General features: G+C 38.9%; 1 protein-coding gene and 1 pseudogene across 1 annotated transcript; both read right to left on the bottom strand.

Moving 5' to 3' along the window:
• Positions 1-486: 486 nt before the first annotated feature.
• On the bottom strand, positions 487-2,694 carry LOC114230840 (DPEP2 neighbor protein-like). The gene is made up of 3 exons (XM_054711161.1): positions 2,628-2,694; positions 1,369-1,529; positions 487-1,215 (listed from the first exon to the last, which is right to left on the bottom strand). Exons 1-3 carry the CDS (start codon positions 2,692-2,694, stop codon positions 1,066-1,068), a joined length of 378 nt encoding a protein of 125 aa, XP_054567136.1. The 3' UTR covers positions 487-1,065.
• Positions 2,695-20,930: 18,236 nt separating this feature from the next.
• Positions 20,931-21,075, bottom strand: LOC114230962 (U2 spliceosomal RNA; annotated as a pseudogene).
• Between the last annotated feature and the right edge of the window lie 292 nt (positions 21,076-21,367).

Below are 21,367 nucleotides of genomic sequence, written 5' to 3'. Positions count from 1 at the left end.
ATATCAATTATTATTTGAAATTATATTATTAACTTGTTTGTCTCTTCCTTTTGTGGATGCTTTGAGGGGGGGCCTTGAGTCATCTCAGACACCAAAATATCCCAAGCGACAAGCACAGGTGCTTAATAAATATTTGTTGAGTTAGTCAAAGGATAAAAACAGCATTTTCTCAGTCTTGCCTTTACACACACACACACACACACACACACACACACACACACATACACACACACACACACTTTCACAGGGAAGTGCTCATAGTTTTAGCCTGAGACTTGCCCCAGTTTGCACAGATGTTATTGCAGGAGCCCATAGAAGCTGCACCTAAGGTTTCTTTTTGGAGGCAGAAGGTCTTACAGGACCAGGTAGCCCACATGGGAATGTACTTCAAGGGAACAGGGAGGTTTGGGGCCTCACATTGGACAACTGGATTTCAAGTCAAACCATGGCTTTTACAGAAACTTATTTTATTGATCATTAGGGGACCCCACTGAGGACAGATAAGCTGGGAATAAAAAAGCAGGTGAGCCCTGGGGGATAAGGGTTGCTGCTAGAGACTTTTCAGGGAGCAGGACTTCCTAAGTCTCCCTATTCTGCTCCTGAGACCCCAGACCGAGGGCTCCCTGGGGTACTACACACTGCTTCTTTCAGTTTTAAGAAGCCTCTGTTTGTGTTGATAGCCGCTGGCAATGACTCAGGGCAGAAGTCCATCTGGTAGACAAGGTGGGGCCTTGCTAAGGCCACTCTGCATCCTCTCTGCTCCTGGATCTTACTGGGCTCACAGAGTGTAGACTTCTCTTCTGCCCAAGAAGGGACTCTAGAGGGTTGAGCAGAGGACCATCAGGTTTTCTGCCAGGCCAGCTTTAGCCCTGGGATGTTTAGAGCAGACTCCCATTTGAAACCTCAGTTTCTAAGGCTTCTTGTCCATGTCTGTTTAGAAGGAGGCTCCTGGCTGAGGAAGGCACAGACAGAATGGCTCAGGTTGTAATCGCCAGTGGGGGTCACTGAAGGAAGAGGCATTAGCTGCCTTAGGCCATTAAATGCTTGTCCTCCCTGCAGAGTGCCTCAGCCAGCAAGCTTCAGTGGGGTCAGCCTCCAGCCACCATGCTCCAGTCGTTGAATTTTGGGGCTGGAGCAACCAAGGTCTTCATTCAACTCTTCCACAGGGTGACGTCGCTTGAGTGCTCGTCTGGGGACTGGCTTCTCTTCCTCCACCTTTGCTGGGGTGAGCTTCTGTGGGGTCAGCTTCTTGCCACCATGCTCCAGTCTTGGAATTTTGGGGCTGGAGCAACCGAGGTCTTTATTTGACCATTTCACAGGATAATGTCTCTTACGTGCTCCTCTGGGAACTGTCTTTTCTGCCTTCACCTTTGCTGGGGTGGCCAAAGGAGCATCCCCATAGCACCGGTAGCCAGCGACCAGGCAGTATGTCTCCCCATGCCAGCCCACTCGGGTTTCTCCCTGCCTTCGGTAGGGGACATGGTAGTGACCAGATGTAGGAGTCACTGTTGCTGGAAAGAAAATCAGAACTGATCAGTCACTTGTGCTCTACTCTGTCCTGCCAGGACGTACCCTCTCTCAGGTCTCTCCCAGGTTCTTGTTGAAGCCTTCTAATTTGCTTGGCACCCCAAACATAGCCTTAACCCATCACTGCTATGAGACCCCTACAGAAGGGGTGTTGCTGCAAAAGCAGTTCTGTGGGGTCTAGGAAAGCAGCAGCAGACCAGAAAATTTTCCCCATTCCTAGAGAAAACAATCCAAAAATAATTGCATTCAGGATATCCTCCATCTTTCCCACAACATATAAGATATTTCTTACAGCCCATCACTTCTGAGGCTTTAAGGAAATGCCTTCCAAGTGTGGGAATAAAAATAACTTAATATAAACTGGTTTAGAACCCCTCCCACCTTGGCAACTCCTCTCAGGCTCGATTCATACTGCTTTTTCAACCACACTGAACTCCAGTCCTCTGGTACTTTTATCTAGATCAGAAAAAGGCCAGATACTGAGGCAGAGTGACCAGGAGGTTGAGATCCAGATTCTGGTTACCAAGTCTAGGCTCATATCAACCCAACCTTCTGGGATAACATTTCCTCTAGCCCTCCTTTCTTCATCACTCCCCTTAGCTCTTTTGTTCTTCCTGTGGGTTGGGCCCACCCTTTCTCTTGGTACTCAGCAGCTCAGCTTGGGTGTGTCTGAGGGACCCATGTGGATGTCTACATGACAGCACAGTGAAGGTGACTTAAGTTTGAAAGAGAGGTTCATGAGCACGGCTCAACAGTTCTTCCTCAAATTTCTCCATTGATCGTTTGCACACAAAAATGCACCCGACTTTTGCTAAGAAGCCAACCAGTAAAGGGGCTGAATGGAAGTATCTTATAGCCCAAAGTGGAAGGTTACAGCAAGAAAGATGATAACCTTTCTGAACATTTGCCCAGGAATGACATTGCACTTGTCCTCAGCAGTGAGCGGGAACTCTGTGGGTCTTTGAGGGGGGACCCAGGCTACTGGTATTACATATAGCTAGGGCAGTTCTCAGATGTGATAGACAAGCCCAAAAGGATCATGCGACAGCCAGGTGAGGTGTGTGTACACCAAACCTCCTAGATGCCCAGCCTAGGCCTACCTGCTGTGCTGCACTCCAAGGGAACAGAGGACAAGTCACACTGCATGTACAAGATCCGGTCAATCATCTCTTTCTCAGACAACCAAACAGATTGGTATCTGGTAGAGAACTGGTAGGGAAGGTTCCCCTGGAACACTATATTTCTGCAGTTAATCCTGCCATGGAAACCGTGAGGTCATCACTACTCCGTGAGGTCACATACGGAATCTGTGGCTTAGGCTCTCGAGGTTTTGAGGAGAGTGGGCTGTGCCCTGCCTGTGCCCTCACACCTGGCCCTCCCCACTCATGCCCTAATCAAGTAGCCATTCCCTGTGGAGCATACTTGTAGACTGGCACAGCCCTGGACCTTAGGAAGGCAAGAGAAACTCCATTCTGAGATTAGCATGAAAAGCAAGATTAACCTAGGACAGCCAGGTTTATGGCACTGACCCTAAGTATCCAACAGTTAGAGAGGCAGAGATATGTGTGGACTGGGGAATAAAGGAAGGCTCCTTGGTGGTGGGCCTGAAGGACAAGTGAGATGTGGCCCCGGGGAGGGGAGAGGGGACACATTTCAGTTGGGAAAAGTAAGAGCAAATGTCAATTCATAGACCTCTCACATTTTTTGAACAAGAGGTTAAGGGACCTGCCCAAGGTTACACAGGTGGTGCAGAAGTGTTCTGTTCAACAGTAGGGCTTCATGTTGGGGCTGTGGATTTATAGCTGATAGGAATGTAAGGACAAGCTCATCAACATTTCAGAGTGACACTGGGAGAGATGTTCAAGGTACTCCAAGGCAAAGTGAGGCTTCTGAATGACTTCAGAGTGGGAATAAGGGACCCATTTTAATACAAAATTGAAATAAATTCATGACCAAATGACATAATATGAAATGACAACCCAATGAACACACTTCTTTCCCCTCCAAAAGGAATGGTATGCCACCACCATTAAAGGATAAAATTTGGTCGCAGTAGCAGCCCAGGTGAAAAACATGGTCAACACTATGAAGAGGTGTTATTGAAAGCCGATTTTTTTTCTACTCAGAGGAGGAAATAGATAATTCTGTTCTTAGCATGGTCAGGCCCATAGAAAGAAATCATACAGGGGCTGGAGGAGGTTAATGGAAGATAAAAGGGGACCTATGTAATACTTTCAAAAATAAAGAGAAAAAAAGAAAGAAATCATATTTGGGGCATCCTTTGATAGTGTGGCCAAGAACTTCCCAGCAATGTGAGATAACTTTCCTTGGGATGGGGATCCCTGTTGCTGACCTTTAGTAAGCAAAGATGGGACATCTGTTTGCTTGGGCTGTTGCAGAGGGGTGATGTATCCATGAGGTAAACTGCCTAGGTTACCATTTTATATAATTTTAAAAATACAGTGTTTTTTAATTTTTATTTTTATTTTTTATTTTCAGGGAGAAGAAGGGAAAGGGAGAGAGAAAAATAGAAACATTGATGAGAGAGAAACAACAATTAGCTGCCTCCTGCCCACCCGCTACTGGGGATCAAGCCTGCGACCCAGGCATGTGCCCTGATAGGGAACTGAATCGTTACCTGGTTTGTAAGTCGGTGCTCAACCACTGAGCCATGCTGGCTTGGCTTTATAAACTATGTATCTTCAATTTCTCTCCTTTTTAAAAGTCATGTGACAACAAGATTATGTATGCATTTCCTAAACCTAGTAGTCTTAGTTGTATATCTTTTTAATTGTATACCTTGACATAACTTCTTCTACTGTGGCAAATTAGCCAGTGATGTAAGGCATGGTAGTTCATGTGTGGCCTCAGAGTGAATGACCTGGGTAGATTCTAACCCTTCTGCTGTGGTTTGGGGAGGATGCCTTTCTGCTCTGTTTTTCCAAGGGTTTGGCTGCCATGTCCCAGATGCAGGCTTCAGCCATAAGTGCTACTTCCTTCCACCAGGGACCATTAGTGATTGAGTAGCTGCTCTAAGCATCACAAAAAGTAGATAAACATGTGTTGCCTACCTTCCAGATATCTCAAGGCTTCAGCCACTTGGGACCACATATAAACAGCATCCTGAGATTGAGGAGAGATAAACATTATCTTTTACTCTAGGGCTAGGCCCCTTGGAGAAGGAAGCCATGCCTTGATTTACTTCCTTAGAAATTCCAGCAGGACTTGTATTTTCTGACGCATTCTCCATGGCCCACCAGCAGCATGCTTGCCTGGGTCTTTCACCTTCCCCGGAGAGGGTGTTGGGAATGGGAGTAGGGCAGTGATATGTGATCAGCATACCATTATCCAGAATCCCACAGAAATAACTGCAATATTTAGGCACATTTTTGTAAGATAAATCTTTGTGGTGATCTTTTTTTCTTTATCTCTCTTTAACACACTTTGGAATGAAATGCAACCAATTTTTAAATATTTGCCTCTTGCAGTGTGGTATAATATGAACAGAAAAAAAGTGATCATTTCTTCTGCAAGGAATTTTAGAATTTCAGGTTGAATTTCAATTTTTAAAATAAGCTAAATTATGTTTCGCTCTCCTGCTACATGTCTAACAATAATCATATGGGTATTTTTCTGCTCTTCTGGGTGCAGATTGCCCTTTATGTCACATCTCTCCATCTGAGGCTCCCCATGTGTTCTATCACTCTCTTGCAGAAATGCTTCTCTTTTTCCCTAAGTTTTGTTGCTATGGTCTCGACTGTCATTTCCTCAGCACCATCTGTAGACTGATATTTTGTGGAAATTTGTATGGGTTCCAAGTAAGAATTCAGCTCAACAGGCCAGCATATTTAGTTTTTAGGAGGAAAGAAAGTAATTGATTAATTCCTATTCTAGTCCATTCTCTTTTTCCCTCCTCTTCATCCCATTCTACCCTCACATGAAGATATTCTTATAGCTTTGAAATGGAATCAAATTTCCAGGATGTATAATTAAATTTCAGTAAAAAATTCCACTTACCAGAATGCTCACAATACTAATATTGTTGTTAGAAATAAGACACTTGATTAAAAGGGGGCATACTTGTCTATATCCTTAATGTGCATTCCTAATGAGTCTTAGCAGGAGGCTGATTCACATGAAAATGCACAATTAGCTCATCCAACTTTAATATACCATTATCTGCACCCAGGCCCTCTGTTCATTACCGTTTGAATGCACTGTTTTCTTTGGAGTTTCGTGCAGGAAACAAATCCCTATATATGGCACACAGCCTTTAGACTGATTTGTCTGCCTTTGCCCTTTAGACAAAAGGCCAAAACAACATGCTCCCATAGCGCATTAATTTTCAATCTCTGACTATTTTTGAAATTGTAATGCAGCACATTTCTTTTCTAAGGGGCTTAGTCAGTAGACAATGTAGAAGTGGATATAGCCAAGGGATTTGTTATTTTGAATGGTGGCACACCTTCTTTCCTACGTGGACTGTCCAGATAAAAAGGTTTGCTTTAAAGTGCTGATGAGACCCAATGAAATAAAATATTACTTGAAAACTGACTTCACTACTATATTTAGTCTACTTTACCATCAAGTGTCTGGAGTCAGACAATTGGTTGCCTAAAATAGAAATAGAGAAGCCATAGCTGGTTTGGCTCAGTACATAGAGCGTCAGACTTTGGAGCAAAGGGTCCCGGGTTCGATTTTGGTCAAGGGCACATACCACAGTTGCAGGCTCCTCCCCTTGGCCCAGGCCCTGGTCAGGGTGTGTGAAGGAGGCAACCAATCCATGTGTTTTAATTCCTGTCAAGGTTATCATTTGGCTTTTCATAAATTTTCAGTGTTTCTGGCATGCCTTGCTCCCACACTTCTCCAGGTTTTCCTGATACTTAGAATTCTGTCTAATCTTAAACAAATAAAATCAATAACGAATTAAAAAGTCAATGGGAAAGTAATAATCTTTTTATAAATGGTGCTGGGATAATTGATACCCATATACATAAGAATGAATTTGGATCCCTACTTCACATCATATACAAAATTAACTCAGAATGGGTCATAGATCTTCTGTAGAATAAACTTAACCAAAGAGGTAAAGTAATTGTACACTGAAAAGTATAAAACACTGGTGAACAAAATTAAAGTGTATATAAATAAATTGAAACAGATTTCATGTTCATGGATCAGATTAGTATTGTTAAAATGTCCACACTCCTTATATGATCTATAGATTCAATACAATTCCTATCAAAGTCCCAATGGCATTTTTACAGAAATAGAAAACCCATTCTTAAAATTCATATGTATCCACAAAGGATCCAGAATAGCCTAAACAATCTTGAAAGAGAAGGGCAAAGCTGAAGGCATCATAATACTTCCTTATTGCAAAACTACAGTAATTAATATAGTGTGGTACTGGTACATAAAAAAAGACATTCTGAACAATGGAACAGAATAGAGAGCCCCATAATAAACCCACACATATACAGCCAACTGATCTTCCACAGCAGTGCCAAGAATACACAGTGGGGAAAGGATAGTCCCTTCAGTAAATGGTTTTGGGAAAATTGGATACAAATGTAGAATGGAATTGGACCTTTATCTTATACCATCCACAACAATCAACTCAAAATGTATTAAATATTTAAACATAAGATGTGAAACCCTAAAAATCCTACAAGAAAACATAGGGGAAAACTTCATGACATTGGTCTTGGCAATCATTTCTTGGGTATGACATCAAAAGTACATGTAAAAAACAAAAACAAAAACTCCCCACAAGAACAGCCAAATGGGACTAAATCAAATGAAGCTTCTGCACAGAAAAGGAAGCAATCAAAATAGAGAAAAGGCAACCTACAGAATGATAGAAATTATTTGTGAACCATTTATCTGATAAGTGGTTAATCTCTAAAAATGTGTAAGGAACATCTAGAACTTAATCGCAAAAAATAAACACATAACACATTTAAAAAATGGACTAAGGACTTGAATGAACATTTCTCCAAAGAAGACATACAAATGGCCAACAGGTATATGAAAATATATTCAACGTTTCTAATTATCAGGAAAATGCAAGTCAAAACCACCATAAGATATCATCTCAACCTGTTACTTAGGATGACATTTTAAAAAATAAGCTTAAAAACAAAGACACAAAACAAAAAAGAACAAATATTGGTAAAAATTTGGATAAAGTGGAACTCTGTACACTGTTGGTAGGAATGTAAAATTGTGCCTCCACTATGAAAAACAGTATAGAGGTTTTAAAAAAAATTAAAAATGGAACTTCTGTTGATCCAGCATTTCTACTTCTAGGTATATATCCAAAAGGTTTGAAATCAGGATCTCAATGAGATAGACGAACTCCCATGATCATTGCAGCATTACTCACAATAGCCAATGGAAGCAATCTAAAAATATAAGTTAATGGATAAATAATTAAGCAAAATGTGGTATATATATACAATAGAGGCATTAAAAAAAAGAATGAAATCCTGCAATACGAAATAACATGGATAAAATTTGAGGACATTATACTAAATGAAATAAGCCAGTCATAGAAGGACAAACACTGCATGATTCCACTTCTATGAAGTATCTAAAATAGTCAAGCTCAGAGAAACAGAGAATAGTATGGGGATTGCCAGTGGCTGGAGAGAGGGGGAAATAAGGAGTTGCTATTCAATAGGTATACAGCTTCAGTTATTATGCAAGATGAGTAAGTTACAGAGAATTGCTGTACAACATTGTATCTATAAATTAGTATTGAATTGTTCACTTCAAAGTAAGATGAAACAGAATTGAGAGCCCAGAAATAACCCACACATAATATATAGACAATAAATTATGACAGAAGAGCCAGGAACATGCAATAGAGAAAGGACCATGTTCAACAAATTGTGCTGGGAAAATGGGACAGCCACTTGCAAAAGAATGAAATGAGACCACTGTCTTATACTGTACAAAAATTACCTCAAAATAGATTAAAGACTTGAATGTAAGATGCGAAATCATAAAATTCCTTGAAGAAAACATAGACAGTAAAGTCCTTGACATTGACCTTAGCGATATTTTTTATGGATCTGATTCCAAAGGTAAGGGAAACAAAGATAAACAAACAGGACTACATAAAACGAAAAAGATTTTTCTGCACACAAAGAAAATCATCATCAAAATGAAGACAACCTACTGAATGGAAGAACATATTTGCCAAAGATACATTCAATAAGGGATTAATATATAGAGAACTCTTATAACTCGACAACAACAGAAAAACCATAGACAACCCAATTGAAAAATGGGCAGAAGATCTGAATAGACATTTTTCATGAGAGGACATACAGATGGCTAACAGGCACATGAAAAAATTTTCACCATCACTAATCTTCTATATAATAAAAGCCTAAGTGACCCTTACGGCAGAACAACCAGAATGACTGGTCACTATGATGCACACTGACCACCAGGGGGCAGATGCTCAATGCAGGAGCTGCCCCCTGGTTGTCAGTGCACTCCCACAGGGGGAGTGCTGCTCAGCTAGAAGCTGGGTTCACGGCTGGTGAGCGCAGCAGCTGTGGTGGGAGCCTCTCCTGCCTCCCTGGCAGCACTGAGGGGCAGCAAGCAGGTGGGCAGTAATGAGCGAGGGGTCCCAGACTGCGAGAGGGCACAGGCTGGGCTGAGGGACATCCCTCCCAAGTGCACAAATTTTGTGCACCGGGCCTCTAGTTATTGCATAAATGCAAATCAAAAACACAATGAGTTATCCCCTCATACCTGTTATAATGGCTGTAATTAAAAAGACAAGAAATAAGTGTTTAAGAGGATGTGGAGAAAAGGGAACCCTTATACACTGTTGGTAGGATTGTAAATTGGTACAGCCACTATGGAAAACAGTATGGAGTTTCCTCAAAAAAATTAAGATTAGAACTACCATATTATCCAGCTATTCCACTTCTGGGTATTTATGTGAAGAGCACAAAAACACTAATTCAAAAAGATATATGCACCCCTATATCCATTGCAGCATTATTTACAATAGCCAAGATATGGAAAAAACCTAAGTGTACATCAATGGATAAATAGATAAAGATGTGGAATACATATATATATTAGAGTATTATACAGCCATAAAAATAATGAAATCTTGCCATTTGTGACTATAGATTGACTTTGAGGATATAATACTAAATGAAATAAGTCAGAAAGAGAAAGACAAATACCATATGATTTCACTCACATGGAACAACTTAAAAAACAAACAAATGAACAAACATTTAAAACAAAAATAAACTCAGTTACAGATAACAGTTCAGTGGTTACCTGAGTGAAGGGGATTTGGAGTGGGAGAAAGGTATGAAAGGGGTCCATTGTCTGGTGATGGATAGTAACTAGACTTTTGGGGGTGATCACTTTGTAGTACGTACAGATGTTGAATTATAATGTACACATGAAACATATAATAATAAAACCGGATGCCAGGATTGTTAAAATTAAAAAAAATTGGTTAAGAAAGTATAGCTCATGTTAAGTCTGCTTACCACAATAAAAAAAAGAAAACACATTAGAGACCAATCCTTCATGAACACGTTCATTAAACTACAAACCTGAGAATAGTTAAAAAAATGTGAGAACATTTTAACGCGAGTTATAAAATAAATTAACTGAAATTAATTCAACTAGTAATAAATATAAACCACATATATACATGTTATGTGCCTTTACTTTGGATGTGAAATTATAAGAGTCTCCAGCAAACATTAGCAAATGATTACTGTAGAAATGATTAAGTGAAAGATTATTTAATCACTCAAATCCTTTCCATTTCTCAAATTTTTGTTCTTCTCAAATTCCATCTATGAGTCAAGAATCCATGAGGAACATATATGTTGTGATGTAGGATGTAAGATTATAAAAAGATATTTTCTGTTTGATATAGTAACTAACAACAACAACAACAAAACCAGGGTCTTGACTGGCTGACTGATTGTCAGGACACAGGTAGGGGTTTATTTACCAAACTTCTGAATGAGGATATTCACAGTTGTGGGGAAAAAACTCCTTTGAAGAAGTGATTGTGTTCTATTGATTGTGAGTTTAGGGAAGACTTCTTGGTAGGTTTAATTAATTTTCTTGATCAAAATATGATGTGATTTTATATTTATGATAAAAAACTAGTTAAATGAGTGCCATTCATTTTATAAGGGTTAATAATGTGCCAATAATTAATTTCTGTTTTAATTCTACATCTTATCAACAGACATAATATTCAAGATCTAATATAGAATAATAATAAGATAACATTTTGTCTATATTAATTTAAAAAATAGCATTCTCTAGATACTGTCATTTTCTTTGTTTAACATTTTCTCTCTCATGACATTAGTAAAAAAATCTCACTATGCCAGAAATAAATAAAATCTGATTAGATTAATGAGGAGAGGCAGGATGTAAGGTGGAAGGAGAGGCCTTCTCTAATAAAAGCCCTTATAGGTCAATCTCACACCAGAACTGAACTATTATTGTAAGCAGCTGTAGGCTAGAAGAGAACTTAGTGAAGAAGTGACTATTGCCATGACTGAACACAAAAAAGAAGCAAGTCGATGTCTTGTCTATCTAACTTACCTTGAAAAACCCATATATCTGAAATGTGGATGTCTGCTCCCTCCAATGCATCAATCAGTTCACTGCAGTAAGAGCTCAATGGGGGAGAGTTTATTGTGCCTTTTCTCCTTTTTGTTCTCACCGAAGAGCAATAGCAGGCTCACTTGTCAGATGGGAGAGCTGGTTTCTAAGATCATGGAACTAGGGCTCCAACTGAGACCTATTTCTACAGATGAATCCAAGGATGCTGAAATTAGATATTAATACAACCAATAAATTCTTCATCATTTATGATCACTGGAAGAACATCCAACATGAGAATATCAAACATAAGCTGTAAATATGTATCCAGAGAGTCAGCTACTCAATTTGTGCCTTGGGCTCCCCTCAATTCATCTTTGGCTGCCATTACTGGGAGAAGAATGTGGGATAAAGCAAAGACTCGGACCTGGGAGTTTGCTGAGAATCTGTTCACTGAAAAAGAGAGATCCATCTGTCTACACACCTTAAGTTTGAGACAAGAAAGCTACTTCTCTGCCAGCGCTGACCCAGGGAATGCCCTCTGGGTAAACACCCAGTTCCACTGACTGGGAATTTTCCTTGATGTGGACTTTAGAAAATTTCCTTTTGTGAAATTAGTGATGGAACAGTATCTTTATATTTACTAAAATTCCAGTTTCTGATCCATTATACATATTCTTCTCTCCTTTGAATCCATGTAATGATCCTCAAAGCTCCTGAGTATCTATCTGTCTTGTGATGAATCTCGGCATCCCATTCCTCCATCATAACCAAACAAAGGCCAATAACAAAACATTTTTATGGCAGATGTCTTTGTGCTCATAGCTATGATCTTTTCCACTAGTACACACATTGGGGAAATTATTAGTAAAAAATATGGAACATTTATGATTCCTAAACAAAAATTAGATTAATTTGAACATAAATTGTATTTTAAATGTTAAATATTATGGTAATAAAATAAAAGCACATCAAGTACCAGAATAAACCTATTAAAACATACATACGACATCTAAAAGAAAATTGTAAAACTTTTATGAGAGTAATTACAGAAAGCTGAAATATAGCATGGCAAGGGATTAGACAATTTAATATTATAAAATGATATCCCCCCACAAATATTTATTGATTTAATTAGCCTATCGATAGTCATGATAAAGCTACACTGCATCATACGGTGTGGTATTGGTGGTAGTATAGACAATTGTATCATTAGGATAAAATAGAGTCCAAAAATAAACTCACACTGTATGGGCTGTAGATGAAGTTTACTTTTGGCAGTGACGAAGGAAATTCTTTTCAAAATATGGTACTGGATCAATTGGATATCCAAATGGAAAAGAAATAGGCTCCTTTGTTATGTAATAATCCAAAAGCAATTTCAGATAGATCATGTATCTTAAAATGACAGTGAAAGCAATAATGTCTCTGGAATAGATTATATGAAAATATCTTTTTGAACTTGGATAGAAAAAGCTTTATTTATAATTATACAAAAGCACTAATCTAAAAGGAAATGAGCGATACATTAAAAGAAAACACCTTTGTTGAACCAATGATATTAAAAATAGTGAAAGACAAGTCATAGAGTTTTTTATAACATATAATTTAAAAATTTGCATATCCAGAATATGTAAAGAACTTCTACAAATGAATAAAAAGGCAGGTAATACAATAAGAAAAAATGGTTAAAGAGAATTGAATAACCACTTTCAATGGAATGATATCTCAGTGGCCATTAATATAAGGAAAAGTTCTCAACTTAATTAGTCATCAGGGAAATGCAGATTTAAACCACAAAGCCATACCATTGCATACTTACCCAAATGGCTAAAATAAAAAACATGTATAATACTAAATGTTTAAGAGTATGTGGATTAATTTAAGCTCTACTTCTGATGGGGATATAAATGGGCACAAGTACTTTGAAAAAGCACTTATTCTACTAAATTTGAGCATAAGCATACCCACGTACCTAAAATTTTCACTAGTAGTTAGACATTCCACCAAAATGCTTATGTGTGTGACACACACACACACACACACACACACACACACACACACACACACAAATGTTAAGAGCACAGTATCTTAATAGTTCAAACTAGAGAAATAACCTGAATGTACATCAATTTATATCAACTGTAAAATCAACTGTAAAATGAACAGAAAACACACTTTGCATCTTCACACTTTTTAATACTCTATATCAGTGGAAAGGGCAATAATATATATACATCTCATAAATAAAATGCCGAATAATTTTTATAAATATTTATCTCTTTTCCGCATCCAGCGCGGCTAGAGAGCGGTCTGGTTCCTGAGTAGGGGCAGCTGGGGATTGAGAAAATGAAAGAAATAGACAGACACAGAGATAGAAGGAAAAAGCTGGGGCTGGGTGGGACAGCTGTCCTCTGATGGAGAGACAGTGACCCAGAGCTGATACAGCACGTTTATTTTATACAGCAAAACACCAGGAAGTTTTACTAAAGCCCAAGACAAAGGAGATTATGTGCATTCTTGTGGCTTCTTTGTAATCATCACATCTGGGTGGGCCCAGATAATCGTGTTTGTTCCTGGTGCTTGCCTGGATTTAGATAATGAAACCCACTCCCTGGCACCTAAGCTGAAGGTCAGGCTGACAACACACTTGCCTCTGGCAAGGTATGTTTCCAGGGCATGGCTCTGCCGGGCACCGGTGGATTCAGATGACATTCAGCTCAAGGCCTTTCCCAGGCACTCTCTACAAATTTTACCTTATTTTAATGTTGTTATTAATTTGCCTTGCTCCTTCCTTCTTCCTCCTGGCATGTGATTTAGAAAGTCTTTGTTCCAAATGCCATGAGCACTACCTGCCCAAAAAGGGCTGTGTTCTCTGCCTTGTAATCACCATGTAATTTGGAGGAATTTATGTTTTGCTTTGGAAATTTATTTGCTAGTTGCTAACTTGAAGAGCATTATTTCTGTACTTTTATGTTTTATTGTGCAAATAATTCAAGAAATGACATCAAATACATTTGTAGGGGAGGTATTACTTCTTTTTAGGCAAATATTTATATTTTATAACCCAATATTTGCATATTTTTTATCTAAAAGATAAAAGATGAGGAGATGTCCCAAGATTCAGGAAATAGTTATCTTCAAAATTATGTTTCATTGTGGTTTTACAAGTGTATTCTTATGTTCAGCTTCTTGTATGTCAATTATACCTCAAATAAAGTAGTTTAAAAATTATGTCCCATGCAATGAGAATAAAGATTTTTTTAGCTTATCAGAGCATCTTTGGTGACTGAGCCATGATAACTTGCTGAAGGAAAAGGTTATAAGTAGGCTTTGAGAGAATATATTCGCCACCTATAAAAACCCCATATTAGTTATATATACTTATTATGCTTTCTTTAGCATTAACATCATCTGGTGGTAATCTCATAAATTTATTTTGAAAGGTAATCTCTTCAATTTATTTATTTCCCATAGAAATACTTTCTTATAAGGCCCTGACTTGTGTTTGTTTAATAAACTTTGAGCAAAAATTGCAAAGCTTTTAAAATAAGTGCAAAGGGGACCTAAAACTATATTCTCTGTTCCCGTGGGGAATAAAACTATTTTTATCTATTAGAAAAATAACAGGTAGCCTAAGAGATGTTGCTTTTATGCTCTAAAAATATTATTTATGGTGGTTGCTTGGCTAAAAGGACACACAAAATGTGTTCTCACTTTCCTGCATCTGTCACCAATGCATAAGGCAGACTTTACCTTGGCTCATGATCTTACAACATATCATAAAACTATGTAGAATTTTACAATTGAGTAAACAAATTTAATCAGTTAAGGGTACTAACAAACAGACATCCCTCTCAGAATCCGGTAATGCTGGCTCCTAACTGCTCACCTACCTGCCTGATTGCTCCTAACCACTTCTGCCTGCCAGCCTGATCACCCACTAACTGCTCCCCTGCTGGCTTGATTAACACCTAATTGCTCCCCTGCTGGCCCGATTGTCCCCAACTACCCTCCCCTGCAGGCCTGATCTCTCCCTCAACTGCCCTTCTCTGCTGGCCAATTTGGTTCTGATTGGTTGGTTTCTATGCCAGTGAGCATCAAAAGCTCCACCTCCTAGGCAGCCATTGGCTCCTCACAGTTCACCCAGATTTGGTTCTGATTGGTCGGTTTCTATGCCAGTCAGCGTCAAAAGCTCCACCTCCTAGACGGCCATTGGCTCCTCACAGTTCATCCAGATTTGTTTCTGATTGGTCAGTTTCTATGCCAGTCAGCATCTCTGGGCCTATCAACGGGGCCTGATCAGAAAGGCGGGGCTGATCAGCAGACCTGGTGGAGGCCTGGAGAGAAATGGAGGCGCAGATGCTGACCAGGCCTGGAAAGAAAGAGAGAGGCAAATGCTGATCAACAGCTGCCACAGGGGCTATGGATCAGACCCTGTTTCTCTCTTCAGGCCTCTCTCCAGGCCTGATTCGCAGCCCCCTCAGCAGTCATTGCTGGGTCACTGTGCCTGCAGCCATAGCAGTCAGCACTGACTTCCAGTTGGTAGAGCCTCCCAGTTGTTGTGGATGTGACAGACCCAGGGTTTTTATATATTAAGATTGTTACTAGAGGCCCTGGGCCTGGCCTGTGCCCTCTCGCAATCCTGGACCCCTTGGGGGATGTTGGAGAGCTGGTTTCGGCCCGATACCAACAGGCCAGGCTGAGGAACCCCACCAGTGCACGATTGGGACCAGGGAGGGACCATGGGAGGGCTCCAGGGCATGTCCACCCAACTGAACCAGTCCCAATTGGCTGGACCCCAGCAGCAAGCTAACCTACCGGTTGGAGCGTCTGCCCCTTGGTGGTCAGTGTGCGTCATAGTGACTTGTCAAACCGTCTAACAGTCAGACACTTAGCATATTAGGCTTTTATTATATAGGATGTATAAGCTGTTTGGCTCTAGAACTAAGGTAAATAGATTTGTTTCCAGGAACATTTGTTCTTTGATGAAATTATTTAAAAGTGGTCATTGAAAAAAATAAGTAGTCATTGGATCCTTAGTGTTTTTCTGACATTTTGTAGATCAGAAGATGAAAGACTATGCCCTGGTTATAGCCCTCTAACAGCACAGAGAATTGTCAAATGTAGTACTAGGCTAGAAGTCAGTTTGGGGGCTAGATGCAGTTATGAGATTTCTTAGCACTGTTTTCTAACTAGAAAAAAGTCTGGGGTCTCTAGGTGGGCAGAGTAGCTGATGGTCAATATGATATTTTGCTTCCTACTCTGAAAATAAGGAAGACTTTGGGAAAGTGCCCATGTGTTTACTTATTAGCTGTTGTAAAGACTCTATTACATACACAGAGATAGCTTTCCTGAGGAAGAAGAAGTATGAATTCTGTCTAGAAGAGAAATCTTTGACAACCATGGTCCTACATTTAAATAAGTCTTTCTATTCATCTGTGCTTAATTTTGGGGGTGTTATACAATATAGTTTAACCAAATCAGATGCAATGGTAAATAAAATACTTTGGATTTTCTACTGCTACTCCATGCCGATTTAGGGAGAGATTATTCTGCCTGTGTCAATCTTGTTTGAAGGGTGAATAGGTGCTTGTAATAATTTATCAAGTGTCTTGCAATAATTTCTTACCATATATATTTCTACATATAAAATTCTATTTTAAGCACTGTTTATTTTCAAATACACATACAAATTAGGCCACTGTAGTACAGTATTGAAATAATAAAATTTGGTGCACTTGTGTCTATCTTAAAGACTACAAAAACCATCAGCAACTATCTGTATAAAGTTGCCCTTTATCCATATACTCTTCCTTTCCTAAAATTTTTTGTTTGTTTTGTTTTGTGTGTGTGTTTTTTTTTTGCCAGAGGAATATAGTGAATAGAGCTGATTATTCTATAGGAAGCACATAAAAGAATAGAGAGTTAATGGGACAGGGAAGGCAGACACATGTTATTGGGAAATTGAATAATAAAAATAGACATTTGGATAATTGCAACAGATGGGCTTGACACAAAATAGAACAGTGCCAATGTAGAAAATGCTGCATTTTTGCAAACAGAAGATAGAACTGTATTTATCCAAAATATCTAATTTTTATGTAGATAGACACAAGTGCACCAAATTTTATTATTTCAATACTGTACTACAGTGGCCTAATTTGTATGTGTATTTGAAAATAAACAGTGCTTAAAATAGAATTTTATATGTAGAAATATATATGGTAAGAAATTATTGCAAGACACTTGATAAATTTATAAAAGATTATAACCCTTCTAAAAAGTATATACAGAGAGGGGCAAAATAGGTTTACAGTTGTGAGTATGCAAAACACAGAGTTTATTCTTGTATTATTTCTATTATTATATTATTTTCCATATGAACACCTATAAATCTATTTTTTTCCTACCCCATATATATTCATATAAATTTTATTTTATTTTATTTTATTTTTTATTTTTTTAATATATTTTATTGATTTTTATGGAGAGGAAGAGAGAGGGATAGAGAGTTAGAAACATTGATGAGAGAGAATCATCGATCAGCTGCCTCCTGCACACCCCCTACTAGGGATGTGCCCGCAACCAAGGTACATGCCCTTGACCGGAATCGAACCTGGGACCTTTCAGTCCGCAGGCCGACGCTCCATCCACTGAGCCAAACCGGTTTTGGCTTCATATAAATTTAAAAAATATATATATTTTTATTGATTTCAGACAGGAAAGGAGCGGGAGAGAGAGATAGAAACATCAATGATGAGAGAGAATCATTGATTGGCTGCCTCCTGCACGCCCCCCACCGGGGGTCGAGCCTGCAACCCCGGGCATGTGCCCTTGACCAGAATCGAACCCGGGACCTTTTGGTCTGCAGGCTGACACTCTAGCCACTGAACCAAACCAGCTAGGGCTATTCATATAGCTTTAATTGACGTCTCTGTTCACATCTGAGATGCCCCTGGATTTTGGAGAAACAGTCAGTGGACTTAGTCTTTTTATCATTGCTAATCCTGCTTGTCTTTGGCACATCTATGTTTATGTCTTCCTGATTATGTTCCAGGCTTTGCTTGGGGCCTTGTATTTACCTTCACTTACCCCCTGAACTACTTGTCTGGCTCTGAGCCAATCTCTGTCTTATTTCTGTTGCAGAGTAACTTCTGATCTGAACCATTGTTCAGTCCTTTGGAGGTTCACTATGAATAGTTAATTGGGCAACTAAGGCATGAGAAGCTTTCCACTAACAATTGTTGCTTCTCAGGCTGAAGCTGGAGTTTGACTTCCTTGGGACACTTACCTTTGGTTCATCTCAATCCTACCTGGCTAATTTATGTGTGAGCAGAACACCTGCAGGGAGAAGTGAGCAGCATGGACACCTGTGTAGGGCCCTGTGGTCAAGCCCCTCCTTCACACACCATATAGTAGCCTTCACACTTAAAAATATTTTTATTGAATTTATTGGGGTGACATTGGTTAATACAATTATAAAGGTTTCAAGCGTACAATTCTATAATGTATCATTTGTTCATTTAAAAAAAATTGAGTCATTGGTAAGAAAAGGGAGTCAGCCCTAGCTGGTTTGGCTTAGTGGATAGAGCATCAGCCTGCGACTGAAGGGTCCTGAGTTTGATTCTGGTCAAGGGCACATGCCTGGGTTGCAAGCTCGATCCCTGGTGGGCAACGTGCAGGAGGCAGCGGATCAGTGATTCTCTCTCATCATTGATGTTTCCGTCTCTCTCTCTCCTTCTCCCTTCCTCTCTGAAGTCAATAGAAATATATTAAAGGAAAGAAAAGAAAAGGGAGGCAGCAACCATGAAAATACCACCACTATACATACTGTTATATTTCTAATGTGCTTTGATTTCACACGGGGATTACAGATGAGTACAGAAGACTACACTGGAAAGTTCTTATTTGCTATGCTTCAGGGATATAGGAGTAGACTGACTGCTTCCTAACTTTGCTGTTCTCCCCATATCAGACCCTCAAGATGAGCCTGCTGGTGGAGATGTACAACTGCAGGGCATAGGTCAGGCTTCAGTATGGGTGGAGGTTTTTTTGATTAGTGTGTCCCTCTCATATCATCCCAGTTTGTCGGACTGGGAATATGCTTACAAATATTTCATATCTTTCAATCATTAATCCATGCAATAAAATTATTTGAGCATCTATTATATGTCATGTACCATGCATGCTATTCTCACTTTCATAGAGCTTATATTCTAGGAGACAAATAAATGAAATAATTGTGATAGCTGCTAAGTGCTATAAAGGAAGCAAATGGCTGAAATAGAGAACAGATTTGCAAAATAAGCCCAAATTAGATGAGGTAAGCTGGAAAAACTCTATGTATGCTATATTTGAGATAAAAGATAAAGAATGAAAAGGACGGAGAGATAAGAGATCAACCGAAGGACTTGTATGCAAGCATATAAGCATAACCAGTGGACACAAAACTCTGGGGGGTGAGGGCATGTATGGGAGTGGGGTAGGGGGGCAATGGTAAGATATGTACACATATAATTCCTTAATAAAAAAATGAGAAAAAAAGATTAAAAAAAAAGAATGAAAAGGACGAAATTTGTCTGTGAGTCAATGGAAGGATATTTCAGATAGAGAAAAATAACATACCAAGGGCCTGCTATAAATTTTGAAGGGCATTCAGGATATTTAAGATGAGCAGTGTGTTACAGCATGTACTGTAGTGAGGATGAGTAATACAAGGGGATGTTAGAGGACAATAAGTGACTAGATCATACAGATCCTGTTGTCCATGGTAAGGAGTTTATATCTTTGCACAACAGAAAGCAATTAAGATTGTCTTAAGGAGAGAAGCACAATTTTTAAGATTATTTTTGTTAAGGTACAGAAAATAGATAGTAGAAGCAGGAATACCTAATACCTTCCATGACCTAATACCTTTCAATTTAGTTGTATTATGGAAAATTAAGTTAGCTTGTTTGCTGAAATAAGAAAATCAAATTTAAAGAGAGGTAGAGAGGGAATAACCACATGACAGATGGATTTGGAATGAGCCTAGGAGGTAGAGTCCACGGTATTAAGTATTAGGTCATGAAAGGTATTAGGTATTCTATGAATATATGGGGCACATACTGCCTTGTGACAGGAAGGAAGAGAGAAATGTATTTAAGGATAGGTAGGCATGTAGATTTATTGGTGGAAAATTGAGTGTATTCATGCATGTTCACTTTCATTTTCTCAATGAAATAGGAGGCAAGAAAAATCAGTTGTGAGGAGTATAAGTGAAACTGTTTTGATAGATAAGAAAATGTATGAATTAGAATTAGAGAAAGGGAAGGGCATTACATTCTCTCAACAATGCTTGTCCACCAAGTTGTAGACACAATACCATGCCCATTTAATTAGGTGCTTGACAAGCAAAGGACAGTGCTATTTTCTAAGCTGTGCTCTAGCTCCTTTATAGAAAGTTGAGTCATAAATGTTTATTATTGATAACTCTTTTAGAGAACAAACTTCCGTATGCTCCCTGCAACAGGAACTCAGAACACCTGCCATCCCACACTGAGATAAACAACTATGTTCATTAAGAGATCCTAAATATTCCTCACACACAACTTTCCTCAACCTTGCACATTGCCTCACTTTCCACAATTGGAAAGGGATTCAATTCTGAAGTACTTGTTAGCCACTTGTAACGTAAACACATCAGAAAATAATACAAAGGGCAGAGTAACTAAAGATTGTTTATATCACTATGCTTGCCATAAAAAATGCATCTAAAAATCATAATAACTTTATATGGTCACAGATGGTTACTAGACATATCCTGGTGGTCACATCATAAGGCATATAAATGTAGAATTATTATGTTGTATGCCTGCAACTAATATAATATTGTATGTCAACTATCTTTTACTACACTTGATCTTAGCCAAAAGGCCAAGAAGCGATTCAACTATCTTTTAATAGTAATGGGTGGTTAGAGCAACACTAATGTTTGAATCAAGACTTTGGAAATTAAACCCTTATCCAGATGTATCATTGGCAAATATGTTCTCCCATTTAGTGGGTTCCCTTTTCATTTCATTGATAGTTTTCTTTTATTTCTTTTTTTAAAAATATATTTTATTGATTTTTTACAGAGAGGAAGAGAGAGGGATAGAGAGTTAGAAACATCGATCAGCTGCCTCTTGCACACACCCCTACTGGGGATGTGCCCGCAACCACGGTACATGCCCTTGAC

Source organism: Eptesicus fuscus, chromosome 21 (assembly GCF_027574615.1).
Source record: "Eptesicus fuscus isolate TK198812 chromosome 21, DD_ASM_mEF_20220401, whole genome shotgun sequence".
Classification (NCBI taxonomy): Eukaryota; Metazoa; Chordata; class Mammalia; order Chiroptera; family Vespertilionidae; genus Eptesicus; species Eptesicus fuscus.
The sequence above is the reverse complement of the archived record's forward strand: the minus strand, read 5'-3'. Positions and strand labels throughout refer to the sequence as shown.